General features: G+C 46.1%; 1 protein-coding gene across 1 annotated transcript; it reads left to right on the forward strand.

Moving 5' to 3' along the window:
• Positions 1 to 759: 759 nt before the first annotated feature.
• Positions 760 to 20,141, forward strand: GTF2F1 (general transcription factor IIF subunit 1). The gene is made up of 14 exons (XM_028712445.2): positions 760 to 859; positions 2,543 to 2,605; positions 3,944 to 3,990; positions 4,387 to 4,459; positions 5,300 to 5,493; positions 6,599 to 6,769; positions 8,651 to 8,832; positions 10,766 to 10,910; positions 11,111 to 11,172; positions 12,325 to 12,444; positions 12,551 to 12,624; positions 14,596 to 14,731; positions 16,224 to 16,356; positions 19,175 to 20,141. Exons 2-14 carry the CDS (start codon positions 2,594 to 2,596, stop codon positions 19,377 to 19,379), a joined length of 1,554 nt encoding a protein of 517 aa, XP_028568278.2. The 5' UTR covers positions 760 to 859; positions 2,543 to 2,593; the 3' UTR covers positions 19,380 to 20,141.
• Positions 20,142 to 24,380: the final 4,239 nt, after the last annotated feature.

A 24,380-nucleotide genomic window follows, 5' to 3' on the forward strand; every position in this document is an offset into this window, starting at 1 on the left:
CACTCAGAGCTGATTTGCTTCAGAATGGATAGGTTTGATCTTCTTGCAGTCCATGGGACTCTCAAGAGTCTCCTCCAGCACCATAATTCAAAAGCATCAATTCTTTGGCGATCAGCCTTCTTTATGGTCCAGCTCTCACTTCCATACCTCGCTACTGGGAAAACCATAGCTTTTACTATATGGACCTTTGTCGGCAAGGTGATGTCTCTGCTTTTTAAGATGCTGTCTAGGTTTGTCATTGCTTTTCTCCCAAGAAGCAGGCGTCTTTTAATTTCGTGGCTGCTGTCACCATCTGCGGTGACCATGGAGCCCAAGAAAGTAAAATCTCTCACTGCCTCCATTTCTTCCCCTTCTGTTTGCCAGGAGGTGATGGGACCAGTGGCCATGATCTACCTGAACCCCAAACTAGCAGCTTACATACTGTGTTTATGGAAGACAATCTTACTCGGCTACGTGTGATCGCCGAAGACGAAGAAGACCAAGCAAAACTTGACGCACAAAAACAAAATAAAAACGAGCTTTATTATAATTTTAAATGCGATTTTAATTATGTTAATGATTTATAATTGTTGTCTTGTACTTCTAGTGTTGAAACTTCTTCCAAAACGCTGCGATAAAATGGGAAACTCCCGCGGGCGCCAAAAATAAAAATAGAAAACCCACCCTCTGCTGCTCTTATTTTGAGCTTTCCCCTTAGTTCCTACGCCCCTCACATGGCGGGCGCCAATGAGTTTGGCACACGGGTACCGGAAGTGTTAAGAGACCATGGAGTCACGGAGACGCCTCCCTTGGTCCTCGCGCATGCGTGGGTGGCGACGGCGGGGAAAGCGCAGGAGACCGGTGTGCTGCTGCCGGGCAGGTGAGGAGGCTGCGTGTCGGGCGAGGAAGGAGCGGGGAGGGAGGCGGGTGCGGGGGGCGCGCGTCAATACGGTACTCCAGCAAGTGCTGCCATGGGACGGAAGCGCCCCGGTCTGCCCCACCCCCATTCCCTGGAAGGGACCCAGGAGTCCGGGTGCCCCACCCCCACCCCCCGGTTCAGTCCTTGCAGGGGTATTCTCAAGTTCGGACAGGTTCGCCCTCCGGCCCCAAATCCCCCCAAACCCCAACGACTTTTAAGGTTGCCACTTTTTTTTTTTGTTGTTGTTAACATTTTATTAATTTCCCCCAAATAACAGAAAAAGAAAAAAGAAAACAACAGCAATACAAAATCATTACAAAACAAGGGGAAAAAGAACATCATAAACAATTTTTTAAACCATAATTTTTGCTTGACTTCAATCCCCCTCTTGGTTCCATTGTTTTATGCTTGTTCACGCCCGTCCATAGAACCTTATATTCCTAACAAGCCAATTTTAAAACCTTCTTCATCTTATTATAAGTGAGTTTTTAAAGTTATGCTAATGTAGAAGTCTATACACAAAGCTTAAAAGATATGCATTAAACATTTGCCCTTTTTAAGAAAAAATAAAAAAACAACTCAAAGTCCTCTTTGTTTCTTGGGTTTCAAATTGACTATTTTGCCCTGCATAGTTGAATAAATTAGTTTGCCAATCTTCATCGTTTTTGGCGGAGGCTTCTTCCTTTTGTAGGGACTGGCTTAGGGTTGCCACTTTTGACCGGCAAAGAACAGGACAGGATATGGGGCGGGGCACAATTCCACCCCCGCCCTTGTGCTGAAATGACTTCAGAGCAACCCATTACACACTGTCCAACCATCTCGTCCTCTGTCATCCCCTTTTCCTTGTGCCTTCAATCTTTCCCAACATCAGGGTCTTTTCTCTTCTCATGAGGTGGCCAAAGTATTGGAGCCTCAGCTTCAGGATCTGTCCTTCCAGTGAGCACTCAGGGCTGATTTCCTTCAGAATGGATATGTTTGATCTTCTTGCAGTCCGTGGGACTCTCAAGAGTCTCCTCCAGCACAAAAAGGCATATTGGGCGCATTTTGCAAACGGAACGTCCACATACTGGAACACCCCAGAGACAGGCCACTACCTAGTGACTGCCGCTGCCACTTTCCCCTCCACGCACTGTGTTACACGACAGGTTTAAGCTGCAACCCCTTGTGGACTGTGGCCTTGTATCCTCCATTTCCCTGGCCTATGGGAAAATAACTGTCAGCTTTAACGAGAGAGAGACATGCGCAGGCAGGTTTGCACGACCCTCCCGCCAGCCAGCCTCGCCTTCCCTGTTCTCCTTCCTTTTCTCCAAGGCACTTCCAAAGTCACTCCCTTCTTTCTCAGCCTTGCCCCTACGTTCCAGACTTTCTGCCTCTTTCTGTTGCTTTCTTATTTTTAAGCAGCTTCCTGGCAGAAAGGAAAAGGCCCTCTGTGCATGATCAGAAATATTCTGCCCTGTTATGGTGGGTGGGGACAACCCTGCTTGGAGATAAAGGCACACATCTTAAGGGACACTGTGAGGTGCCAAGGATTCTTGAAAGCAGAAAGCGGCAGCCCTCTCTCTCTCCAGCCCTTCATCCGACTTCTCCCCCAAATCCTCCATTCCTCCGTGTGGGACTAACTCTTCCATTCTCTTTCTTCCTCAGACAGGTGCTTTTGGAGAGGCTCGGCTGGATACCTGCGCAGCACGTCCAGGAATGACTTCTTTGGTGAGCTGAAATTCTGAGATGGAGGCCAAGAATTGTCTGAATTGCACCTGATCTTTGGGCTTGTCTCATCCTGGTTCCGTATTGGATCAGTTCTGGGAATCCCTACTTATTTTTGGCATCCCAAACTGAAAAGGCACGGTCGGCTATTTCCTGCGTGCCCCCGACCTCTTTTGCTTCCACAGCTTCAGGACACCAGCCAGATTAGTGAGCAGTGTTAGAAACTGAGATATGAAAGCTAGGAGCTAAATGGCACTTTAAACCTAGGTTATGGGCGCAACAACGAAATGTCTTGGCACACTTTTTAATAAAAATAATTCAAAGCTGAAAATGAACAAACTGCAGCTAAAATATTATGTTCATTTTCCACATTATCTAGTCCTTCCCCTGCCCACCCCCCATATATTCTTAAGAGGGTCTCTTCTCCAGTCTTGAGAGTAACTGGAAGTGGGGAGGCAGAAAAAGCTCCTCTTTTCCTTCCACTCTGCAGTTTTAATCTGAAATCTTAGGTGCAGTACTGCTCCCAGAGCTCAGAAATTGCTTCCACTAGTGAAATTCCCTGTCGCAAAATGCGCCTAGAACCATGGGAGTTTCAAACACTGTTAGTGAGTGTACCAGCTTTCTGAAACTGGACAGCCCATTATTACACACACACCCCACCACCAGCTCTTATCTGCCCCCAGGCAGACGGATGTATTGCTCCCTCCCTCTCTCTCCTGCCTGACTTGGCAAAGCTGTTCTCAAAATGGCCACCTGTTATTTCCCCCCAAGTCCCAATTGGGTTCCATGTTCCATCTCCTAGTGCCTACAGCGTATTGTAGTAAAACATGATGAGCCCGTTCCTCAGCAAAAATGCATTCAGTTCTTTTGTCCCTAAGAGTGACAGAGACATGACGATGGTCATTTGCTTAGGCTTGAACCTTGAGGGCAAACATGCGTCTCCACCCTTCCCATCTCACGCCTGGAGCTGTGACCAGAAAACTTATACAGTTACTAGGCAACTCTAGCTTCCTAGCTTAGTATATGGTCTAAAATACATGGCCAGGCCATAGATGACCATGTCGTTTGGGGAATTAGCACCAGCTGGGCTAGCCATTGAGATGACATTGGATTACAAATTAACTCCTCTCTGCTGTTTTGCAGCCTTTTGTCTTTGGTGTGGTTTGCGTGCAGCAGAGCAGTTCTTAATGTTCTGTAGGAGCATATTGCTCAAAAAAAAAAAAATCTGATATATTTCCTGTGACCTGTGCTAAACTTGTCACCTACGAATGCCCTTGAGTTTGACCAGCCTCCTCTCTGCATCCTTTTTCACTTGAGCAATCCCTGTTGCTTTTTTTGTAGGGGACCAGCAGTCAGACAGCAACTGAATATGTGGTCCGTGTTCCCAAGTAAGTGCAATCCTTTTTCCTGCTTTCTTTCTTCAGACGTTTTGGTGTTGTGGTTGAATCTCCTTCATTTGATAGTTTATCTCCTCTAACCCTGGCAGGTGCAACATTTGCCATACTGGCCTTTGTGCATTGTGGTCAGGTTGTTGGATTTTAATGTCTACCCATGGAAGCAAAGCCTTATCTGGGTATTCTGGGCATGCTGTAGCTATGCATACATTGAAATGTGGCCCTAGGTAGCACTGAACTGTAGGCATGCTTCGTGCTTCTCTGCAGGGTGCAGGGATGGGCTTTCCCTTAGACCAGAAGAAAAAGAGTTTTTAGTGGCGCATTCCCACTTGGTTCCAACCTGTGATACTGGGCAGTGATCTGACTTATTTCTGCTTCCTTTCTCCACAGGAACACCTCCAAAAAATATAACATTATGGCATTCAATGCTGCTGACAAGGTGAACTTTGCAACTTGGCACCAGGTAGGACTCTGCGCTCAGGCTGCTAAAGTTTTCTTTTTCTTTTTTTGAAGGCATTTTTATAAATACAGTGGTACCTCGGGTTACATACGCTTCAGGTTACAGACTCCACTAACCTAGAAATATTACCTCGGGTTAAGAACTTTGCTTCAGGATGAGAACACAAATCGTGCTCCGGCGGCGCAGCGGCAGCAGGAGGCCCCATTAGCTAAAGTGGTGCTTCAGGTTAAGAACAGTTTCATGTTAAGAACGGACCTCCAGAACAAATTAAGTACTCAAACCATAGGTACCACTGTACTGTAAAAAGTTAAAACAGTACCAAATACATATCCATATATCCAGATTCCTCTGAATCTCAAGACTTCCCATCATCCCCTCCATGGGTCCTATTGTCAACATTTTCAACTTCATATTATTTCGTAATTATATTTTGAATCTGTGCATATTGTCCATAGTGTTTGTGACATTACAAGTGTTACAGTGGTATCTCGGGTTAAGAACTTAATTCGTTCTGGAGGTCCATTCTTAACCTGAAACTGTTCTTAACCTGAAGCACCACTTTAGCTAATGGGGCCTCCTCCTGCTGCTGCGCTGCCGGAGCACGATTTCTGTTCTCATCCTGAAGCAAAGTTCTTAACCTGAGGTACTATTTCTGGCACTATTCCGTTCGACTTTTGAGGTACAACTGTACTAAATTGGAATCCATACTTTGTGCTAGCAGACCTTTAGTAATGAATTGAAGCTGCTTAAGAGCAAATTCATCCCCCACCCCTCTTTATTAGAGACAATACAATATGGGTTGACCTTGGCCCTTGGCCCTTTCTTTTCTGCTCCTCCTTATAGGCAAAGATGGAGCGAGACCTCAGCAATAAGAAGATCTACCAGGAAGAAGAGATGCCAGAGTCGGGAGCTGGCAGTGAGTTCAACCGCAAGCTGCGTGAGGAGGCGAGGCGCAAGAAATATGGCATCATCTTGAAGGAGTTCAAGCTTGAAGACCAGCCCTGGATCCTGAAAGTCAACGGCAAGACTGGGCGCAAGTGAGTGGGTGGTGGTGCTTTTTTGCCCAGCGGGGTTTTGGTTCACAGCTCCGTTTGGGAGTTTGTACTGAATAAATGAACCTACGCTGCCAATTCTCGTAGTAGACTAGTATAAAGTAAGCAGCACATAAGCAGCACAGAAAACACTAAAAAACCATTCTACGTTCTAAATCTTACATTAATAATCCAAAAATTGAGAGAGCTATGTACAAGATCTACTACAGAAGCCACAAACAGAAAACTCATTCAAATTGTGTCCAAAAGGAAGATACAGTCTTTAAATGTTCCTTTAGCCAGGCTCCTGTAGATATTTAAAGCCTGTATCCTGTAGATATTTAAAGACTGTATTCTGTAGTAGATCTTGTACATAGCTCTCTCAATTTTTGGATTATTAATATAAGATTTAGAACGTAGAATGGTTTTTTAGTCTTTTGTGTGGCGCTTATGTGCTGCTTACTTTATACTGGTCTACTGCCAGTTTTGGAGTTTGGGTTAGCATTACTCTTCAGTTTGCTTGCACTTGGTAAAGTCTAGAATTGGAGCATGTGATGAACCTCTGCTGCTTCGAGAGCAGGGGATGGAGCAACTTTGACATCTAGAAAGCTCTAGTTCAACATTTGCAACTGGGAAAACTTAAGTCTCAAAATTAGAAAGTTAGGCTAACCAGTATGTGCGCCTTCTGTGATTTTTGGACAGTGAAATATTTTTTATCTTATGAATAGTCTGGTTCCAGACTTACGGGGCTGGAGGTGGGGAAGGAAATGCATAACTTGGAATTTAAAATACATATATAGCAGGGAGCTAAACTGTTCCTACATCCAGAACCTGTGATTTTCCAGTTATAACAACTATGGCAAGTGGAGGATTTAATAATAACAATAACAATACATGTTTATTTAAGCAGAAGCTAAAATTCTTGAGGTTCTCAAAAACTCAACAGATTTAGTGTTTCCATCATATCCCTGGATTGGGGCAGTTGACCTTAAGAGGCATGTCTTCCCCTAATCTTGCCTTGCTCCTTTCTGGACTGAATCCCTAACATTAAAACCTTTGGCATACTAAGAGTGCTGCTGCTTCTTACTTCATCCTATTTCTTTTTGCTCAGGTTCAAAGGTGTGAAGAAGGGCGGGGTGACCGAAAACACCTCCTACTACATCTTCACCCAGTGTCCGGATGGCGCCTTTGAAGCCTTCCCAGTCAACAACTGGTATAACTTCACACCCATTGCCAAGCACCGCACCTTGACTGCGGAGGAAGCTGAGGAGGAGTGGGAGAGGTGAGCAGAGGGACTTCGGGGGCCCTAAATCAGGCACGACTGTTAATTTCATGGGGTCTGTTCCTAGTGGACTATAACGCATGGGGTGGAATTCAACGTAAAGAGATTGTTCCATCAGCTTATGCATCTCTGCTTGTCTGGTGGAATGATCTAGCATCTCCTCTCCACTGTGGAGGGGTTCAACTGTAATAATAATAATAATAATAATAATAATAATAATAATAATAATAATAATTTATTTATACCCCGCCCATCTGGCTGGGCTTCCCCAGCCACTCTGGGTGGCTTCCAACAAAATATTAAAATACCGTAATACATCAAACATTAAAAGCTTCCCTAAACAGGGCTGCCTTCAGATGTAATAATAATCCTTCAGATGTAATAATAACTGACCCTCCAGATCAGATTTGGGGAATGCATGGTGCCAGGAGGGTCCTCTTGACCTAGCAGGAATCATTGTGCTGGTTTCTTTTTCTTTCTTTCTTTTTGAAATCATTTTTATTTGATTTTACCAATACCAAATTGTGAAAATCCAAACATACAGTGGTGCCTCGCAAGACGAAAATAATCCGTTCCGCGAGTCTCTTCGTCTAGCGGTTTTTTTCGTCTTGCGAAGCAACCCTATTAGCGGATTAGCGCTTTAGCGGTTTAGCGGCTTAGCGGCTAAAAGGCGATTAGCGGATTAGCGGCTTAGAAAAAGGGGGGGGGAGCGGAAAAAAATCACAAGACTCGCAAGACATTTTCGTCTTGCGAAGCAAGCCCATAGGGAAAATTGTCTTGCGAAGCAACTCAAAAACGGAAAACCCTTTCGTCTAGCGGGTTTTTCGTCTTGCGAGGCATTCGTCTTGCGGGGCACCACTGTATATCCATATACAGATATATCTCAGAACCTCCAGACTTCCTGCCACCCCCTCCACGGGGTCCCATTTTAAACATTTAAAACTGCATCTTCTTCCAAATTCTAACTTTTATATCAATCCATATTGTCCATAGTAATTATTACACTACAAGTGAAATCAGAATCCTGCCTGTGTTTCCATCTGCTTACAGTGGTCTCTTAGATCACTTATAATTTTTTCCCATTCTTTTGTAAAGTTTTTTTCCTCTTGGTTCCTGAGTTTTCCAGTCAGCTTTGCCATTTTGGCATAGCCCATCAGCTTGGTTTGCCATTTCTCTCTGGTAGGAACCTTGTCTCCTCTTAGCCTAGTGGAGAGATCTTTAGGAAGCTTCCAAGGTGTGGCGATGTCTCTCACCTTGGGTCCAGTGCTTCTGTTACCTTTATAAGCTAAAAGGTAAAGGACCCCTGGACGGTTAAGTCCAGTCAAAGGGGACTATGGTGTTGTGGCGCTCATCTCACTTTCAGGCCGAGGGAGCTGGCGTTTGTCCGCAGACAGCTTTCCAGGTCATGTGGCAGTATGACTAAACCACTTCTGGTGCATGGAGGACCATGACAAGTGCCAGAGCGCACGGAAACACCGTTTACCTTCCTGCTGCAGCTGTACCTATTTATCTACTTGCACTGGCCTGCTTTCAAACTGCTAGGTTGTCAGGAGCTGGGACGGGGCAATGGAAGCTCACCCCATTGCAGGGATTTGAACCGCCGACCTTCTGATCAGCAAGCCCAAGAGGCTCAGTGGTTTAGACCACATCGCCACCCGCATCTTATAATTTGTACAGCATCTTTCATGTGCATAAGAAACAAAAAATTCTGGTCGCCTGCCCCGGAACTGCAGCATCCCTGCCTGGCGCTTTAAGGCTCCAGCCTGGTTTCTTGCAAGTCCCTGTGCCATGTGGCCCTTGCCTCCCAGCTACAGTGTCCTGGGGAACTGGGGCTTTAAGGAGCAGATGGTTGAGTCCTGCCCCCTTTTTTGCCTTTTGCAGGCGGAACAAGGTTCTGAACCACTTTAGCATCATGCAGCAGCGGCGGCTGAAAGACCAAGGCGATGAAGAAGAAGAGGAGAAGGAGAAGAAAGGCAAAAAGAAAGGGAGTGATCTAAAAATCCATGACCTGGAAGATGATCTGGAAATGAGCTCAGATGACAGCGAGTTCAGCGATGCGGATGGTGCGAGGGGCAGGGGTTGGGGGTGGCAGCTCTGACCTGGATTTTTTTCATATAATAATTTTATTAGTTTTCAATTACAATAATCCAATAATAGCCTCATTATAACAGTGCCAAATTATAATATAATTACTGATACCAATCATTCAGATACCAAATTATATAATTTAGGTGGCCCCCCACGTGTTAGAATTGATGGTTTGATGATTTACTTTATTTCTGCATTCCGAAATCTTACTAATTTCAATTATACTCCGGTCAAAATAACAATCCCTTATACAACTTCAATATTAACAACTCCCATTTGTATTGACATATTACATGATTTATAAAACTACAGGTGAGGCACTCAAACTACCGTATTTTTCGCTCTATAAGACGCACCAGACCACAAGACACACTTAGTTTTTGGAGGAGGAAAACAAGAAAAAAAATATTCTGAATCTCAGAAGCCAGAACAGCAAGAGGTATCGCAGCGCAGTGAAAGCAGCAATCCCTCTTGCTGTTCTGGCTTCTGGGATAGCTGCGCAGCCTGCATTCACTCCATAAGACGCACACACATTTCCCCTTACTTTTTAGGAGGGAAAAAGTGAGTCTTACAGAGCAAAAAATACGGTATAACCTTGTTCTTCCTGTGTGTGGCAATTATTCTGCCCGTGATGTTTCTTCCTGTCCTTGTAAAATATTATGTCTATCTTTTCCTTGGGCGGAGGAGCTAATATCCCATTGTTGTTTCAGAAATTCTCCATTGTTCCATCCCATGCTTCATAGTTTTGCAACTTTAATAACAGCTTCAAAAAACCCAATAAATTACCTGTTTTCTGACCTGGATTTTTGAAGGACATCTCTGAGAGACAGTGGCTAGCTTTATAATGGGTTCCCTTTCACCCCCACTGAGTTTTCCTTCTTTCTCGTGTGGAGGAAGGCTTGGGCAAACTTCTGCAAGGCTTCAGGAAAGACCAGAAGGACAGCTACGTCCTATAAGTGAAACAGTGAGGGATGGGAGAGGCAAGGCATAGTCATTGCGATAGGTAGCAGTGACACATCTGGGCCATGCAACAAGAACTGGAGCGCTTCCAAAAGAGTTTGGGCTTCAGCAAACCTTGAAGCACTCTTCTGCAGCTTTTGTCTCTGGTATTGCTGGATCTTTTCCTTGTTTGAGTTCAGGCCCACACAGAGGGCAGATCTCCTTTGACACTGGCTCTGTGCATATAAACTTGTTCATAAAAATCAGTTTGCAGCAGAATATTCTGTGCGTTTGCTATTTGTCACAGGTGGGGAACCTGTGGCCCTCGAGATGTTGCTGGACTCCAACTCCCACCAGCCCCAGCCAGCATGGTCAATGGTCAGGGATGATGGGAGTTGTAGGCCTGCAATACCTGGAGGCTCCCAGATTCCTCACCCCCTGCTCTGTGCTGTATAAAGTGTGTAGGAATAACGGAGGGCGACAGGAGGTTGGATGCAGGTGAGCTGTGCAGAAGCAAGCTGGCAAACATGCTCCAAAACAAGCTGCCGGCTAGCTCTGTAGAGGCTCCTTTTATTAGCACAGTATTCAAAACCAGTCAGATACATTTTGGACTGTGACCTTTACACATCTGCCAATCCAGAGATCATGGGGTGGTACAAAGTTATTTTGGCACCTGTTTCCACCGCGTCATTTCCCCCTTGAACAATGTATGACGAAGGAGACAAAGGTCACAGACAGGGCACAGTAGACCGCTAAGAGAGCAAAGGTTAGATAGAGGGCATGATGTTCAGAAAGCTGTGGCTTTGTCTGCGGGTGGAAGTGTGCTCCACACCCAGCGATCATTCCTTCAAAAGTGCACCCCTTTTCTTTTTTCTCCTCTTCCTCTTGGGTTGTACCTCTGGGCTACCACTTCCAGTGAGATTTCTGCCTTTGGAGAAAAGTGTTTAACGTCGTCCCATTATTCATTAGATGAGAAACCCACCAAGCCCAAGAAGAAAGCCCCTCTGACGAAGAAGAAAAAGAAGAAGAAGGGATCTGACGATGAAGCCTTTGAAGACAGCGATGATGGGGACTTTGAAGGGCAAGAGGTTGACTATATGTCTGACGGATCCAGGTGGGCACCACAGTGAAGTGGGGGGTTTTCGCAGCAAGTGGGGGGCAAGCATTGCCTGGCCACCCCTGGGGTGGTCAGTCTGCTGCTGCTTCTCTTTCCTATTCCCCCTGTTGGGACGGGTGGCTTTCCCTGCCGACACTTCGTGTTGCCTCTATGTGTTGTGTCCATTCGCACTGAAGGTTCTCCCTGTCCTCTTACAGCAGCTCTGTGGAAGAAGCCGTGGGGAAGCCCAAGGTGACTAAAGAGGAAGACATCCCAAAAGGTGTGTGGCTGAGCAGGTCGTGCAAATGAACAAATCCTAAAGTTCAAGATGGCAGCAAGACTTGGAGCAGCTCATTGGAAGCTTGGTGGTTTTTATCCATTGGCCCTGATCGTTGTTTTGCTCATCTCCTTTGTAAGATGTGTGGGAATGTTAAGGGAAGTAAGAAAGGATATATTGGATAAGTATTATCCTTCCTTCATTCACTCTAGTAAGTGATGTAGCAGAGCAAATTCCCCTCAATATAGCCAGAAGCTAGTTTGCAGATTCATTTGAATCTCTTAGTTACAATTATTTCCTGGTGTCCCTTTTGATCCCTCTTAAAAGAATAAAGACATGAGAGTCTCTCTGAGTAAAGTTACAAAAAGTTTACTCAGATTTCAGTTCACAATATGATCCCTGAAAGGCAGACTTTACTTGATAGTTATACAAAGAAAGAGTGAGTTCATCTCAGAGAGAGACTGAACTCATGCGCTGCTGGCTGAGAGCCAGCAGACAGCAAAATTACATTAATAGAGCAAACTGACTGCAGGAGAGCAGCATGGCAGCAAAAGATCAGCAAGAGAGCAATAAGAGGCAAGACGAACTGAGAAAGTGGCTGCATGGCTCTTTTGTGGAGTCAGCCAGAGCGATGCCCATCTCCCAGGTCACATGCAGGGGGAGGAAGCTCCAGACCAGTGGAACAGGAAGTTACACTGACTGGATGTCAGTGCTTGTGCCCACTCTAGGGAAATAAGGAATGTTGCATTTGACTGTGCCAATGGATTACATCCCACAAGACGCATGTTGGTGTGCATGCTGACTTTGACCTGCAAGGAGATTCTGTTCTGCCTTTGTCCTCATCTGAGTTAGATCTACCCAGTTTTCTGCCAGCTTGCATGGCATGGCTTCCCCCAAATAATCTTCAGAGATGTGCTTTGACGTGGGTGCTGATCATCCTCTGCTCAAAGACCTCTAGGGCCGCTCTGCACCCCTCTCAGAGCTGCACTTCCCTGCAGAGAGGGAAGCAGCAACTGATCTGGCATAGGTGGGCTAGGTTTTCCTTTTAGCCAGCACTGGCAAGGGGAATGGGGGAAACTGCCAAGCGGATTTGGCCAGAAACAAGTCAACCCCAAATCTGTTGCCTCCTAACCCCATTGCCTTTCTGCTTTGCAGGTATAGATGAAGCAAGCGAGAGCAGTGAAGAGAGCGAGGAGGAGAAGCCGGTGGAGGAGAAGGAAGAGGAAGAAGAAGAGAAGAAGGCCCCGACTCCCCAGGATAAAAAGAAAAAGAAAGGTGATGCTCAGTTGGTAGAGCATGAGACTCTTAATCTCAGGGTCGTGGGTTTGAGTGCCACGTCAAACGGGTTCTGCCTGTGACTTGGTTTGGCTCTGTTTTACAGACACCAGTGATGAGTCTGAGACGTCTGAGGACAGCGACATTGACAGTGAAGCATCTTCAGCACTCTTCATGACGGTAAGCCCAGATGCAGTTGGGTTGGGGGTGGCATTCCAGGGGTTTGGACCTTGTTTGGAGAACAGCTGTCATTTCCAGCCTAAGCCTGGTCCCCATATGTGGTAGAACAGACTGTGTGACACTGGCAGTGGCAGTGAAGAAATCAATTTTTTTGAATGTCCGCTTGCAGTAACTTCCTGCAGGCAGGGAGCAGCATCAGCTACAAGTTTTCTCCCCAGTGTGGTAGATTTCAAGGGGTCAACTAGCGGAGATTTATTTTATCAATGCAAGAAAGCATATTATTATTATATTCCTCCCAACTGCCAACTGAACTGGTCCAGTCTTCCTTCCACCTCACGATTCTGTCATTCCAACCTGCTTCATGGAAGGGCTAGGCTTTCATCTCAAGCTGTGTTATGTGATGCATTCTGCTGCCTTGGTTGACAAGCGTAACATGGGGACATAGTGATGACCCCCTTCTTCCCTGGCAGCAACGGAACTGTTTTTATTGCAGAGAGCTGGGGCCATTTTGTTTTGTAATAATAATAATAATAATTTATTATTTATACCCCACCCATCTGGCTGGGTTCCGCCAACAGAATTGATGATGATGATGATGATGATAATAAAGCAATAAAACACCAGACATTAAAAACTTCCCTAAACAGGGCTGTCTTCAGATGTCTTCTAAATGTCAAATAGTTGTTTTATTTCCTTGACATCTGATGGGAGGGCGTTCCACAGGGCAGGTGCCACTACCGAGAAGGCCCTCTGCCTGGTTCCCTGTAACCTCGCAGGGAGGGAACCACCAGAAGGCCCTCAGATCTGGACGATAGGGGTGGAGACCCTCCTTCCGGTATACTGGGCTTAGGCCATTTAGGACTTTAAAGGTCCTAAATACCAATACTTTGAATTGTGCTCGGAAATGTACTGGGAGCCAATGTAGGTCTTTCAGGACCGGTGTTATATGGTCTCGGCAGCCGCCCCCAGTCACCAGTCTGGCTGCCGCATTCTGGGTTAGTTCTATAGAGACCCCTCTGTAGAAACTCTAATGTGTACCCAGCCATTAGCATTTTTTCTTTGGTATGGACATAATCATGCTAAGGGTTATGGAATTTTAATATTTATTTATTTGTTTGTTTTATTTAATTTCTATGCCGCTTTATTTTTAAGAAAAATTTCAAAGCGCTTTACAGCATGTCAAATCAATAAAACATAAATAAAATAAAAATAAACATTAATACAGCATAGTACAGTCGTACCTTGGATCCCGAACACCTTGGTACTCGGACGTTTTGGCTCCCGAACGCCTCAAACCTAGAAGTGATTGTTCCGGTTTGCGAACTATTTTTGGAAGCCAAACGTCTGGCGGGGCTTCCGTGGCTTCCGATTGGCTGCAGGAGCTTCCTGCAGCCAATCAGAAGCTGCACTTTGGTTTCCAAACATTTTGGAAGTCAAACGGACTTCCGGAACGGATTCCATTCGACTTCCAAGGTACGACTGTATAAGTAATTCCATTCCTGTTATTTTTGTTCTTGTTTTACTTAGGAGCTATGGAGGAAAATGTTTTTGATGTTTTAAAGTTGATGTCGTTTCTAGTAGAGGCTCTGTGGGCTAGAGGCATTTTCGCATAGGTGAAAAGAGGTTCCTGTTTGGGTGCCTGTCCATGTGCGGCTCTGGCTCGCCAGAGTAGCTTCGTCACGCTGGCCACGTGACCCGGAAGTGTCTCCGGACAGCGCTGGCCCCCGGCCTATAGAGTGAGATGAGCGCACAACCCTAGAGTCTGTCAAGACTGGCCCGTACGGGCAGGGGTACCTTTACCTTTACCTAATTCAGGGATGAAGCGCACGTGGACTCCCAGCTCCCATCGGCCCCAGACAGCTCAGCCAATGATCAGAGCTGAAGCCCGACAGCGTATTGAGGGCCACACGCACTGGTGGTGCTTGAGTGGAGAAGGGAGCCCTGGCTGAGCCTGTGTTTCTGCCCTCACAGAAAAAGAAGACTCCTCCCAAGAAGGAACGCAAGGGCTCGGCTAGCAGCTCACAAGGGAACAGCCGCCCAGGGACGCCCTTGGTGGATGCCGGCACCTCATCCACCTTGCGAGCCGCAGCCAACAAACTGGAGCTAGGTACAGCCGAGGGTGGGCCCACAGGAGCTTCTGAGCTCTGCCTCTTGCTTTATATTGTATACAGTGGTACCTCAGGTTACATACACTTCAGGTTACAGACTCCGCTAACCCAGAAATAGTGCTTCAGGTTAAGAACTTTGCTTCAGGATGAGAACAGAAATTGTGCTCCGGCGGCGCGGCAGCAGCAGGAGGCCCCATTAGCTAAAGTGGTGCTTCAGGTTAAGAACAGTTTCAGGTTAAGTACGGACCTCCGGAACGAATTAAGTACTTAAGCCGAGGTACCACTGTACTGTATAAGCTGAAATAGCTGCCCTCTTCTTTGCTTCTTGAAAGTTTCTGGGCCTTGTATGTATTTTGGAAAACAGGCAAATGGCTCCCATGATCAATGGGCAGGGCTCCTTCGCGAGCCTGAAAACCATACCTGTTCCGCTCTTCTTTGTGGCCTTTGGTCCCTCTCTCCTCCCATTCTTTGTATCCCATAAAAAAATTCCTTTCAGTAGCACCTTAGAGACCAACTAAGTTTGTTATTGGCATGAGCTTTCGTGTGCATGCACACTTCTTCAGATGCACCAGACCCTTATATATAGTGAGAGGGTGGGGAGGGGTATTCCTCAGAAGGATGGTGGGAATGGGTGGTTGACTGATAGGTGTGGTAAACCTGTTGACGACTGCAATTGGTCTTACAGGAAAAAGCAAGGGATGAGATGGCCGAAAATAGCTTTATCGTGTATAATGAGATAAGAATCCACTGTCTCTATTCAGACCAGGTCTCTCCATGTTTTTAACTTTGGTAATAAGTTGCAATTCAGCAACTTCTCTTTCCAGTCTATTTCTGAAATTCTTTTGTAATATGACAGCTACTTGTAGATCTTGTATAGAATGTTCTGAGTTATACCCCTCCCCACCCTCTCACTATATATAAGGGTCTGGTGACTTCTGTTTCAGTGTATCTGAAGAAGTGTGCATGCACACAAAAGCTCATACTAATAACAAACTTAGTTGGTCTCTAAGGTGCTACTGGAAGGAAATTTTAAATTTTGTTTAAACTATGGCAGACCAACATCACTACCTGCCTGTATTTTGTATCCCATAGTTAGAAAATAGCAATGCAGTCGTAGTTTGGTTCTCAAATGTAATCCGTTCCAGGAGTCCGTTTGACTTCTGAAAACGTTCAAAAACCAAGGCGTGGCTTCCAATTGGCTGCAGGAGCTTCCTGCCCTCAAGCAGAAGCTGTGTTGGACGTTTGGCTTCCAAAAATCATTCAAAAACTGGAACACTTACTTCCGGGTTCTCGGCGTTCGGGAGCCAAAACATACGAGTTCCAAGGCGTTCGAGAACCAAGGTACGGCTATTAATGAATAGTAGCAAAACCAACAAATTACTGAGGCATCCATTCCCTCTTTAGCCTCATTCATTCGGGCTCCACGGGCGGAAGGGAAGGTGCGTTGCAATGGTTGTCCTGAGGCCAGCTGGTTTTCTTTCCCTGGAACAGGAAAGCGGCAGGCAGGGTCCAGTGAGCTACCTGCAGCAAAGAGGCTGAAGTTGGACGCTGGGCCCCAGGCCTCCACCACCTCTGGGAAATCTACCCCACAGCCACAGTCGGGCAAGTCAACACCCAGCAGTGGGTAAGCATACAAGTTCACCTTCCCGCTGGAGCGGTACATATTTATCTACTTGCGCTGGTGTGCTTTCGAACTGTTAGGTTGGCAGGAGATGGGATCAAGCAACAGGAGCTCACTCTGTCGCGGGGATTCGAACTGCCAACTTTCTGATCGTTTCCTGCTTGGCAGGGGGTTGGACTCGATGGCCCTTGTGGTCTATTCCAACTCTATGATTCTATGATTCTAAGCCCCAGAGGCTCAGTGGTTTAGACCACAGTGTCACCCGCGTCCCTATAAGCAGCTTTCCACACACTCTGGTTTCCGTCACAGTGTTCTGTTGCGCCAGTAGCGATTTAGTCATGCTGGCCACATGACCCAGAAAGGTGTCTATGGACAAATTCCCTCGGCCTGAAAGTGAGATGAGCGCCGCAACCCATAGTTGCCTTTGACTGGACTTAACCATCCAGCGGTCCTTTACCTTTACCTTTTTTATTTACGCAGGCATGTTGGCTCTTGTTTGGGGCAGAGGTGGGGAGGTTCCTTGCTGTGCGGTGGGCCCTTCTGCAACTATGATGACACACTTCACATCACTGCTGACAATAATAATAATAATAATAAATTTTATTTATACCCTGCCCTCCCCGGCCAGGGCCAGGCTCAGGGCAGCTAACACCAATAAAATCACAGTAAAAACATAATGGGGGGATACCAATTTAAAATACAGGTTAAAATGCAGCCTCATTTTAAAAGTAGCTCATAGATGAAGACCATAAGGGGAGGGCAACATAAGGGTTAGACTGAGCCCAAACCAAAGGCCAGGCGGAACAGCTCTGTCTTGCAAGCCCTGCAGAAAGATGTCAAGTCCCACAGGGCCCTAGTCGAGACCAGTCTAACCACCTTGCGACCTGGGACCTCCAAAATGTTGTCATTTGTGGACCTTAAGGTCCTTCATGGGGCATGAGCTTTCCAGAAGCAGTTTGAAGAATTAAGCGATTGTATTAACTCCCTAATCTGTAGCAGACGACGATGTACGTGGCTAAGAATGCTGGATGTGAGGATCAGTTCATGCCCCCCCCCCGCCCCCAAGTCTTACTCATGGCTGCCTTTGGTGAGCCGCTGTTTCCGAGAGCCACCCCCATTCTCACAACACGGGGACAGTATTTGTGAGGGGTACGAGCCCTCAGATCCCGTTTCTAAGCAGACTGACAGAAGACATGGGGTTCTGTGAATGGTGGAGACCCCCACACCCTGACCCTTGGAGTTACGCCAGTTCTGTGCTGAGGGAGACATAGCTGAGTCAGGTCAGGCTCACCGTGGCCTTAGTAAGGCACCAGCTTAGCTGCTTCGTTTATACAGTGGTATCTCGGGTTACAGATGCTTCAGGTTACAGACGCTTCAGGTTACAGACTCCGCTAACCCAGAAATAGTACCTCAGGTTAAGAACTTTGCTTCAGGATGAGAACAGAAATCGGGTGGCAGTGGCGGCGGCAGCTGGAGGCTCCATTAGCTAAAGTGGTACCTCATGTTAAGAACAGTTTCAGGTTAAGAACGGACATCCAGAACGAATTAAGTTCTTAACCCGAGGTACCATTGTAGTTGAATCGTCTTATTATGAACTCCTCCTAATGCTTTTCCATCAGCACCACTAGGTGGGGAGGTGAGCTGCTATGACGGTCCAGGTCTTGCCAACTAAAGGATGGGCCAGAGAGAGGCCACAGCAGTCAGTGCCCTACCCGCCCCCCCATGCCATACCTTCATATAGGTGTGATGCAAGTGATCAGGGCAGCTCAGGCCTGTCACCCACTTGCCCAAACTCTGTTGTCCCAGGCACATTATTGCCCGCTTCTCTGCAGCAATAGCCAGTTCTCCCAAAAGCTCAGAGATAACAACCACAACCATGCACCCACAACAATGCGTCTGGCAAGCCAAATGGTTAGGGCAGATAATCTAATGATCTCAGATATTCAGACCTAATGAATAAGCTAATAAGATTAAAAGAGGGACCGATGTAAGAATTTATGAGAAATGCCTGAAAACACTCTGTAAAGCAACATTTTAAATATTCACTGTCGCTGTTCAGGATCTGGGCACTGCAAAGCTTAGGGCCTGAAGATTTTAGCGAGGTTTAGAAGTACATCTGTGTTTTCAAGCACTGCGGTTGTCCTGGCCAGCCGCACGCCTCAGAGAAGGGCAGTGGGGCAATTCTGGCACTTAGGTTTTGCTGTGAGAGAGCTATGGAGAAAAGTCTTTCCTCTTCTGCAGTGTTCTTCCCTGCCTCGTGCCATTGCATTAACCTGCCCTTTATTTTTAGTTTTTTGAATTTGCATTTTATTTATTTAACATTCTTATATTACTTCGGTAAACATTGTCATATTACATTACAGGACTTACTATAATATAATTTCCAATATGTATACAAAAATTATATACAAATTTTATATACCTAGAAAGAAAATGAAACAAAAAAAAAAAAAGAACAAAGAGAAAAAAACAAAAACAAATTTTCACCCAAAATCATATACATACCAACACACTAGACTTCCTGTCTATCCCGTTGTATATTCCTTTTGTACAAATTAATGTACTCTTATTATTGTATATTTCTTTTTTTTTAAAAAAAAATTTTTAATTAAATTTCATATTTCCAAATTAAACACATCAAATCAATTAGTCCAAATTATAACAATACATATCATATAATCCAATTGTTTTCCAAATTGTAAATTTGTGGGGGGGGGTACCCATGCTTCTTGATTGGCAGGAGTAATAATACAATAATACTCCTGCCTATTATTGTATATTTCTTTACATTTTGCATTAACCTGCCCTTGCTTCCTTGCAGCGATGTGCAGCTGACGGAGGACGCCGTGCGCCGCTACTTGACCCGAAAGCCCATGACCACCAAGGATCTGCTGAAGAAATTCCAGACCAAGAAGACGGGGCTGAGCAGCGAGCAGACGGTCAATGTTCTGGCCCAGATCCTGAAGCGCCTCAACCCTGAGCGCAAGAACATCAATGACAAGATGCACTTCTTCCTCAAGGAGTGAGGAGGGCAGCGGCTGGGCCAGAAACAAACTGTCCTTTGGCATCCACCCTCCTGATGGGCAGCTCTGAGCCCCCTTCCCTTTGGTTAGTAGCTGGGGGTGGCTACATCCTAGAACCACGTGGACTGGCATTCATACCCTTTGGGGAACGCGAAAGAGCCATTCTCCTCCCTACGTGCTGGTGGCCCCCTTGGGATTCAGGGGGTGGCGAAAGGGGGCGGAAGACTGGGACAGTCTCGTGAGAGGCATTGAAGACACAATCTCTCTAAACAGGAATACTTTTCTCTATCATGTGGAGGAGTTCACAAATGAAATGCTGCCATTTTTAGAATAAACAGGGGGATCTTTTTACACGCAATCCGCAAACACCCACCCCACACCTTGTGTGTTCTCTCACATGCTGGAAGGCCTTGAGAGGTAAACCGTTCCCCTTCGCGAGTTGTTTTGCAACCAGTTCCACTCTTCTCCCCTCGCCTCCCTCACCCGAAATCACAGAGACTCTGAGTAAGCCGTTACTGGTACACAAATATTTTTCCTTGTATTTTTTTTTTTTTTAAACGCAGTCTAAAATTGTGTGTGCTTTGGCAAACAGAGAAAGACACTGCTCAGCCTGCCCTGCTGTGACTGGATTCCTCTAGCTGGATGCATCCAGTTGTTTTCAGTCTGCCCTGAAAATGTTTTTTGGGATGGGTTTCTTTTTTTTTGGTAAAAGCTTGGGATTCCAGATTTGACACAAAATGGGAATAAATTAAGCAAATTGAATTATTTGCATGTACACGCTTGCTGTTTATGCTCTCTGAGCACTTCATAGTTCCATGTTTCATCTACTTCTGTGCTGGATTCTAGATTGCTCCCCTACACCTGTGAATTACTACAAAGAAGATGTTTTGTGCAGCGCTGGATTGGTGCTCCAAATGGGCACAAACATAGTAATAATAATAATAATTTATTATTCATACCCCGCCCATCTGGCTGGGTTTCCCCAGCCACTCTGGGTGGCTCCCAACAGAATATTAAAAACACGATAAAACATCAAACATTTAAAAACTTCCTTAAACAGGGCTGCCTTCAGGTGTCTTCTAAAAGTCAGATAGTTGTTTATTTCCTTGACATCTGATGGGAGGGCATTCGACAGGGCAGGTGCCACCACCAAGAAGGCCCTTTGCCTGGTTCCCTGTAACCTCACTTCTCGCAAGACGGGAACCACCAGAAGGCCTTCGGATCTGGACCTGAACGATGGGGGTGGAGATGCTCCTTCAGATATACTGAACATAGGCAGAGAGCTGAGGAAATGTGTTGCTCTCGTTTCTGCCATTCCTATATGCCACACACTGATTGGAACCACTTCTCCAGAGAAGGAGCCTGTACCCTCCAACGCGGAACACATGTTCAGAGGAGCGAATGGGTGCATACAAGATGGTCAAAAGCACCTGTGTCGCAGGTCCAATCAAGTGCATGTAGGGTCAGGTCATAGAATCATAGAATCTTAAGAGTTGGAAGGGACCCAGTGGTCATCTAGTCCAACCCCCGGCAATGCAGGAATCTCAGCTAAAGCATCCATGACAGATGGCCATCCAAGCTCTGCTTAAAAACCTCCAAGGAAGGGGAGTCCACCACCTAAACCCCATCCCTCGTAATGTCTGCCTGCCTTTACAGCGCTGCTATCAAGTACTGTATTTTTCGTTCCATAAGATGCACTGTTGTCCTCCTAAAAAGTAAAGGGAAATGTCTGTGCGTCTTCTGAAGCGAATGCACTGAACGACAGAGGGATCCCTCGGCTGCTGCTGCAGTCGCAAGCTGAGGGATGCCTCCGCAGCCAGAGCCATGGCTCCAGTCCATCGCTCACTGTGAAGCCAGCAGAGCAAGAGCTGCTGACACGCTCTGCGCAGCTCTCACTGTTCTTGCTTTAAAGCGAGAGCTGTGCAGAGCCTGTCAGCAGCTCTTGCTCTGCTGGGTTCACAGCGAAGCGGAACGGGGGACGGACGCGAGCAAGCAAATTGAGAGCCGCTTACATGGCTTCTGTCCCGCTTTGCGCAGCTTTCACTTTGCTGTCCCGGTGTCTCCTCCTCTTCTTGGTCCAGTGTCGCCGCGCTTTACAGCGAGGCGAGAGGAGGGATGGGCAAGCAAAGTGAAAGCTGCGCAAAGCGGGACAGAAGCCATGTAAGCGGCTCTCACTTTGCTTGCTTTAAAGCAAGAAAAGCGAGAGCCACTTACACGCTCTGCGCAGATTTTTTTCTTCTTGCTTCTAAAAACTAGGTGCATCTTATGGAGCGAAAAATACGGTACTTGGTGCTGCTGATGTATCACACCTTGCTGTTATGAGGATCACCTGCTTTCACAAGTTTATCACTCTGGCAAAGCAACTGTCTGAACGTGTCTTGTCATACTTGTCTCAGGAAGTCATATGTAAGGGGGCTTCCCATTTGGTGCCTCGACAGCTTTGCTGCTTGCTGACCTCTCTGATCCTTGCATCACCGCCACCTCTCGTTCAAGCCGGATGCCTCACACTCTCTGGGATGCCTGGCATGTTGTGATTAATTGGCTAAAAATGCTCCGTGGTGTCTGCCAAGCATCCTTGTGCATCTTTGTGTCCTGTGGGCTCTTGAGGGAGGGGGGATGACAGTACTTCTGGGTGGTGGCCCCCCACAGTCTCCTACCACCGTTGCCTTCTATGGGAATGCTAGTACAATTTGGAGATGATGTTATCCAAAGCATTAAACAGGGACATATACATGCTTGACAGCTCTGCAACCACAGCACAGCCTCCACTCTTAATCCATTCATCAGCACCAGCAGCCCGAGCCAGAACTGTTATGTGTATGCACACATCTGGAGTTGCTGTTTTGTGCACACATTTGTCCTAATAATAATAATAATAATAATTTATTATTTATACCCCTGCCCATCTGACTGGGTTTCCCCAGCCACTCTGGGCAGCTCCCAACAGAATATTAAAAACATGATAAAACATCAAACATTAAAAAACTTCCCTAAACAGGGCTGCCTTCAGATGTCTTCTAAAAGTCAGGTGGTTGTTTATTTCCTTGACATCTGATGAGGACGGGTGCCACTACCGAGAAGGCCCTCTGCCTGGTTCCCTGTAACCTCACTTCTCGCAGGGAGGGAACCGCCAGAAGGCCCTCAGAGCTGGACCTCAGTGTCCGGGCTGGACAATGGGGGTGGAAACACTCCTTCAGTTATACTGGGCAGAGGCCATTTAGGGCTTTAAAGATCAGCACCAACACTTTGAATTGTGCTCGGAAATGTACTGGGAGCCAAGGTAGGTCTTTCAGGACTGGTGTTATATGGTCTTGGTGGCCACTCCTAATCCACAACAGGCACAGATTGTGCCTCCAAGGAATATGATTATGAGAAGTTTTAAAATAAAGTTTCAGTGAGGCTTGCAAAGAACCATAGAGCACAAAAAAATTAATTATTCTTATATGGAAGAATACTCTAAGTTGCTGACAGCAAGCAGGCTGTCCTATTTCAGTTAGCTTACTGAGATGATAACTGCAAAAGCATTTCCCCAGAGGCATTGATAAGCATTCATATTACCAGTGAGTGCAATTAGTTTCTAAGGTAGATATCTACATGTCAACCGCACAACTCGGAAACATTTCAAGACCCTGATTGCAGTTTTCACTAGTGGGAGAAAGTCAGGTATGTTTATCTGCTCAAATAGTTACTCGATTCCAATAGGACAACTGCGATGGTCTAAATTTTAGGCCCTGCCTATACTTTGTAATTTTGTCTACTTGATTGTAAACTTCTTCTCATCAATATGTTGTTAGTTCTGTGCCTTTCAGAACTATTCTGTGGTCGATATAAATACCACCAGTTATCTGCGCAAAGCCAGTTCACAACCAACAGACTGACATGAGATTAGCCTCAACCAGAGCCAGGGCCTTTTCAGCACTGGCTCCGGCCTGGTGGAACGCTCTGTCTCCTGAGACCAGGGCCCTGCGGGATCTGATTTCTTTCTGCAGGGCCTGTAAGACAGAGTTGTTCCTCCTGGCCTTTGGCTTGGAGCCAATTTGATTCCGTCCCCCCTCTTCTTTTTTCCTTTCTCCTCCTGTGTTGGAACTCCTATTTGGGGACTTCCTTGGCTTTTTTCTGGCCTGTATAGGTCCAGTCTTGGTGAAGACTTGACGTTTTCATCCCCAAAAAAGTTTTTGATTTGAGTTTCCATTGAAATGAGGCTATATTTCAATGTTTTAATGTTGTATTTTAATCTTGTTTTTATGTTGTATTTCAATCAATATGTTTTTATATCGGGTGTTAGCCGACCTGAGCCCGGTCTTGGCTGGGGAAGGCGGGGTATAAATAAAACTTATTATTATTATTATTATTATTATTATTATTATTATTATTATTATGTATAGCTCAGTTGATAGAGCATAATCTGAGGATTGTGGGTTCAAGACCGACATTGGGCAAAATATTCCCACATTGCAGGACATTGGACTAGATGACCCTTGTGGTTCCTTCCAGCTGCAATTCTATGATTCCATGAACATGAATGTTTTTGCAGGTCCTGCACTGGCATAAGTAGGTGCTGCGTCTTCGATGCTCTGCTCTGCTCTCTCTCCTCTGCCCCAGCCTCTGGGCACTGATCCCTCACTCTTCCAATACAGTTTCCTCATCCATCATCCATTCAGGAGCATCAAGGGAAGCCCAGTTGTGATTTATCCTCCGCAAATCCCTCATCCTCCAGACTGGAGCATCCCCAACATTCCTCAAATTGTTCCTTGCATGCCACTACCCACTGCGGTCTCTGTTGGCAGGAGAGCAGACCTTTAGATGTCCTGGCTAAAAATAACATGCTTGAGATAACACCTGCATGGAGGCACAGGCCTCCCTTTCGGACTAGGTCCCATCTCTTCGGGTCTTGGTTATGTCTCTGCAAGCCAATATGTTGCTCTGCTCAGAAGCAGAGTAGTGCCAGTAGTGTCCTGGGTGGCTTGTGGGTCTTTGGTGCACAAATCCTTCTTGTGCACTATT

Source organism: Podarcis muralis, chromosome 17, assembly GCF_964188315.1.
Source record: "Podarcis muralis chromosome 17, rPodMur119.hap1.1, whole genome shotgun sequence".
NCBI lineage: Eukaryota > Metazoa > Chordata > Lepidosauria > Squamata > Lacertidae > Podarcis > Podarcis muralis.

Excerpts from the sequence above, each read along its gene's own strand:
- GTF2F1 (XM_028712445.2), top strand. Across the intron at positions 5,494-6,598 it reads AACGGCAAGACTGGGCGCAA|GTTCAAAGGTGTGAAGAAGG; the intron begins GTGAGTGGGTGG and ends CTTTTTGCTCAG. Across the intron at positions 12,445-12,550 it reads GGATAAAAAGAAAAAGAAAG|ACACCAGTGATGAGTCTGAG; the intron begins GTGATGCTCAGT and ends TCTGTTTTACAG.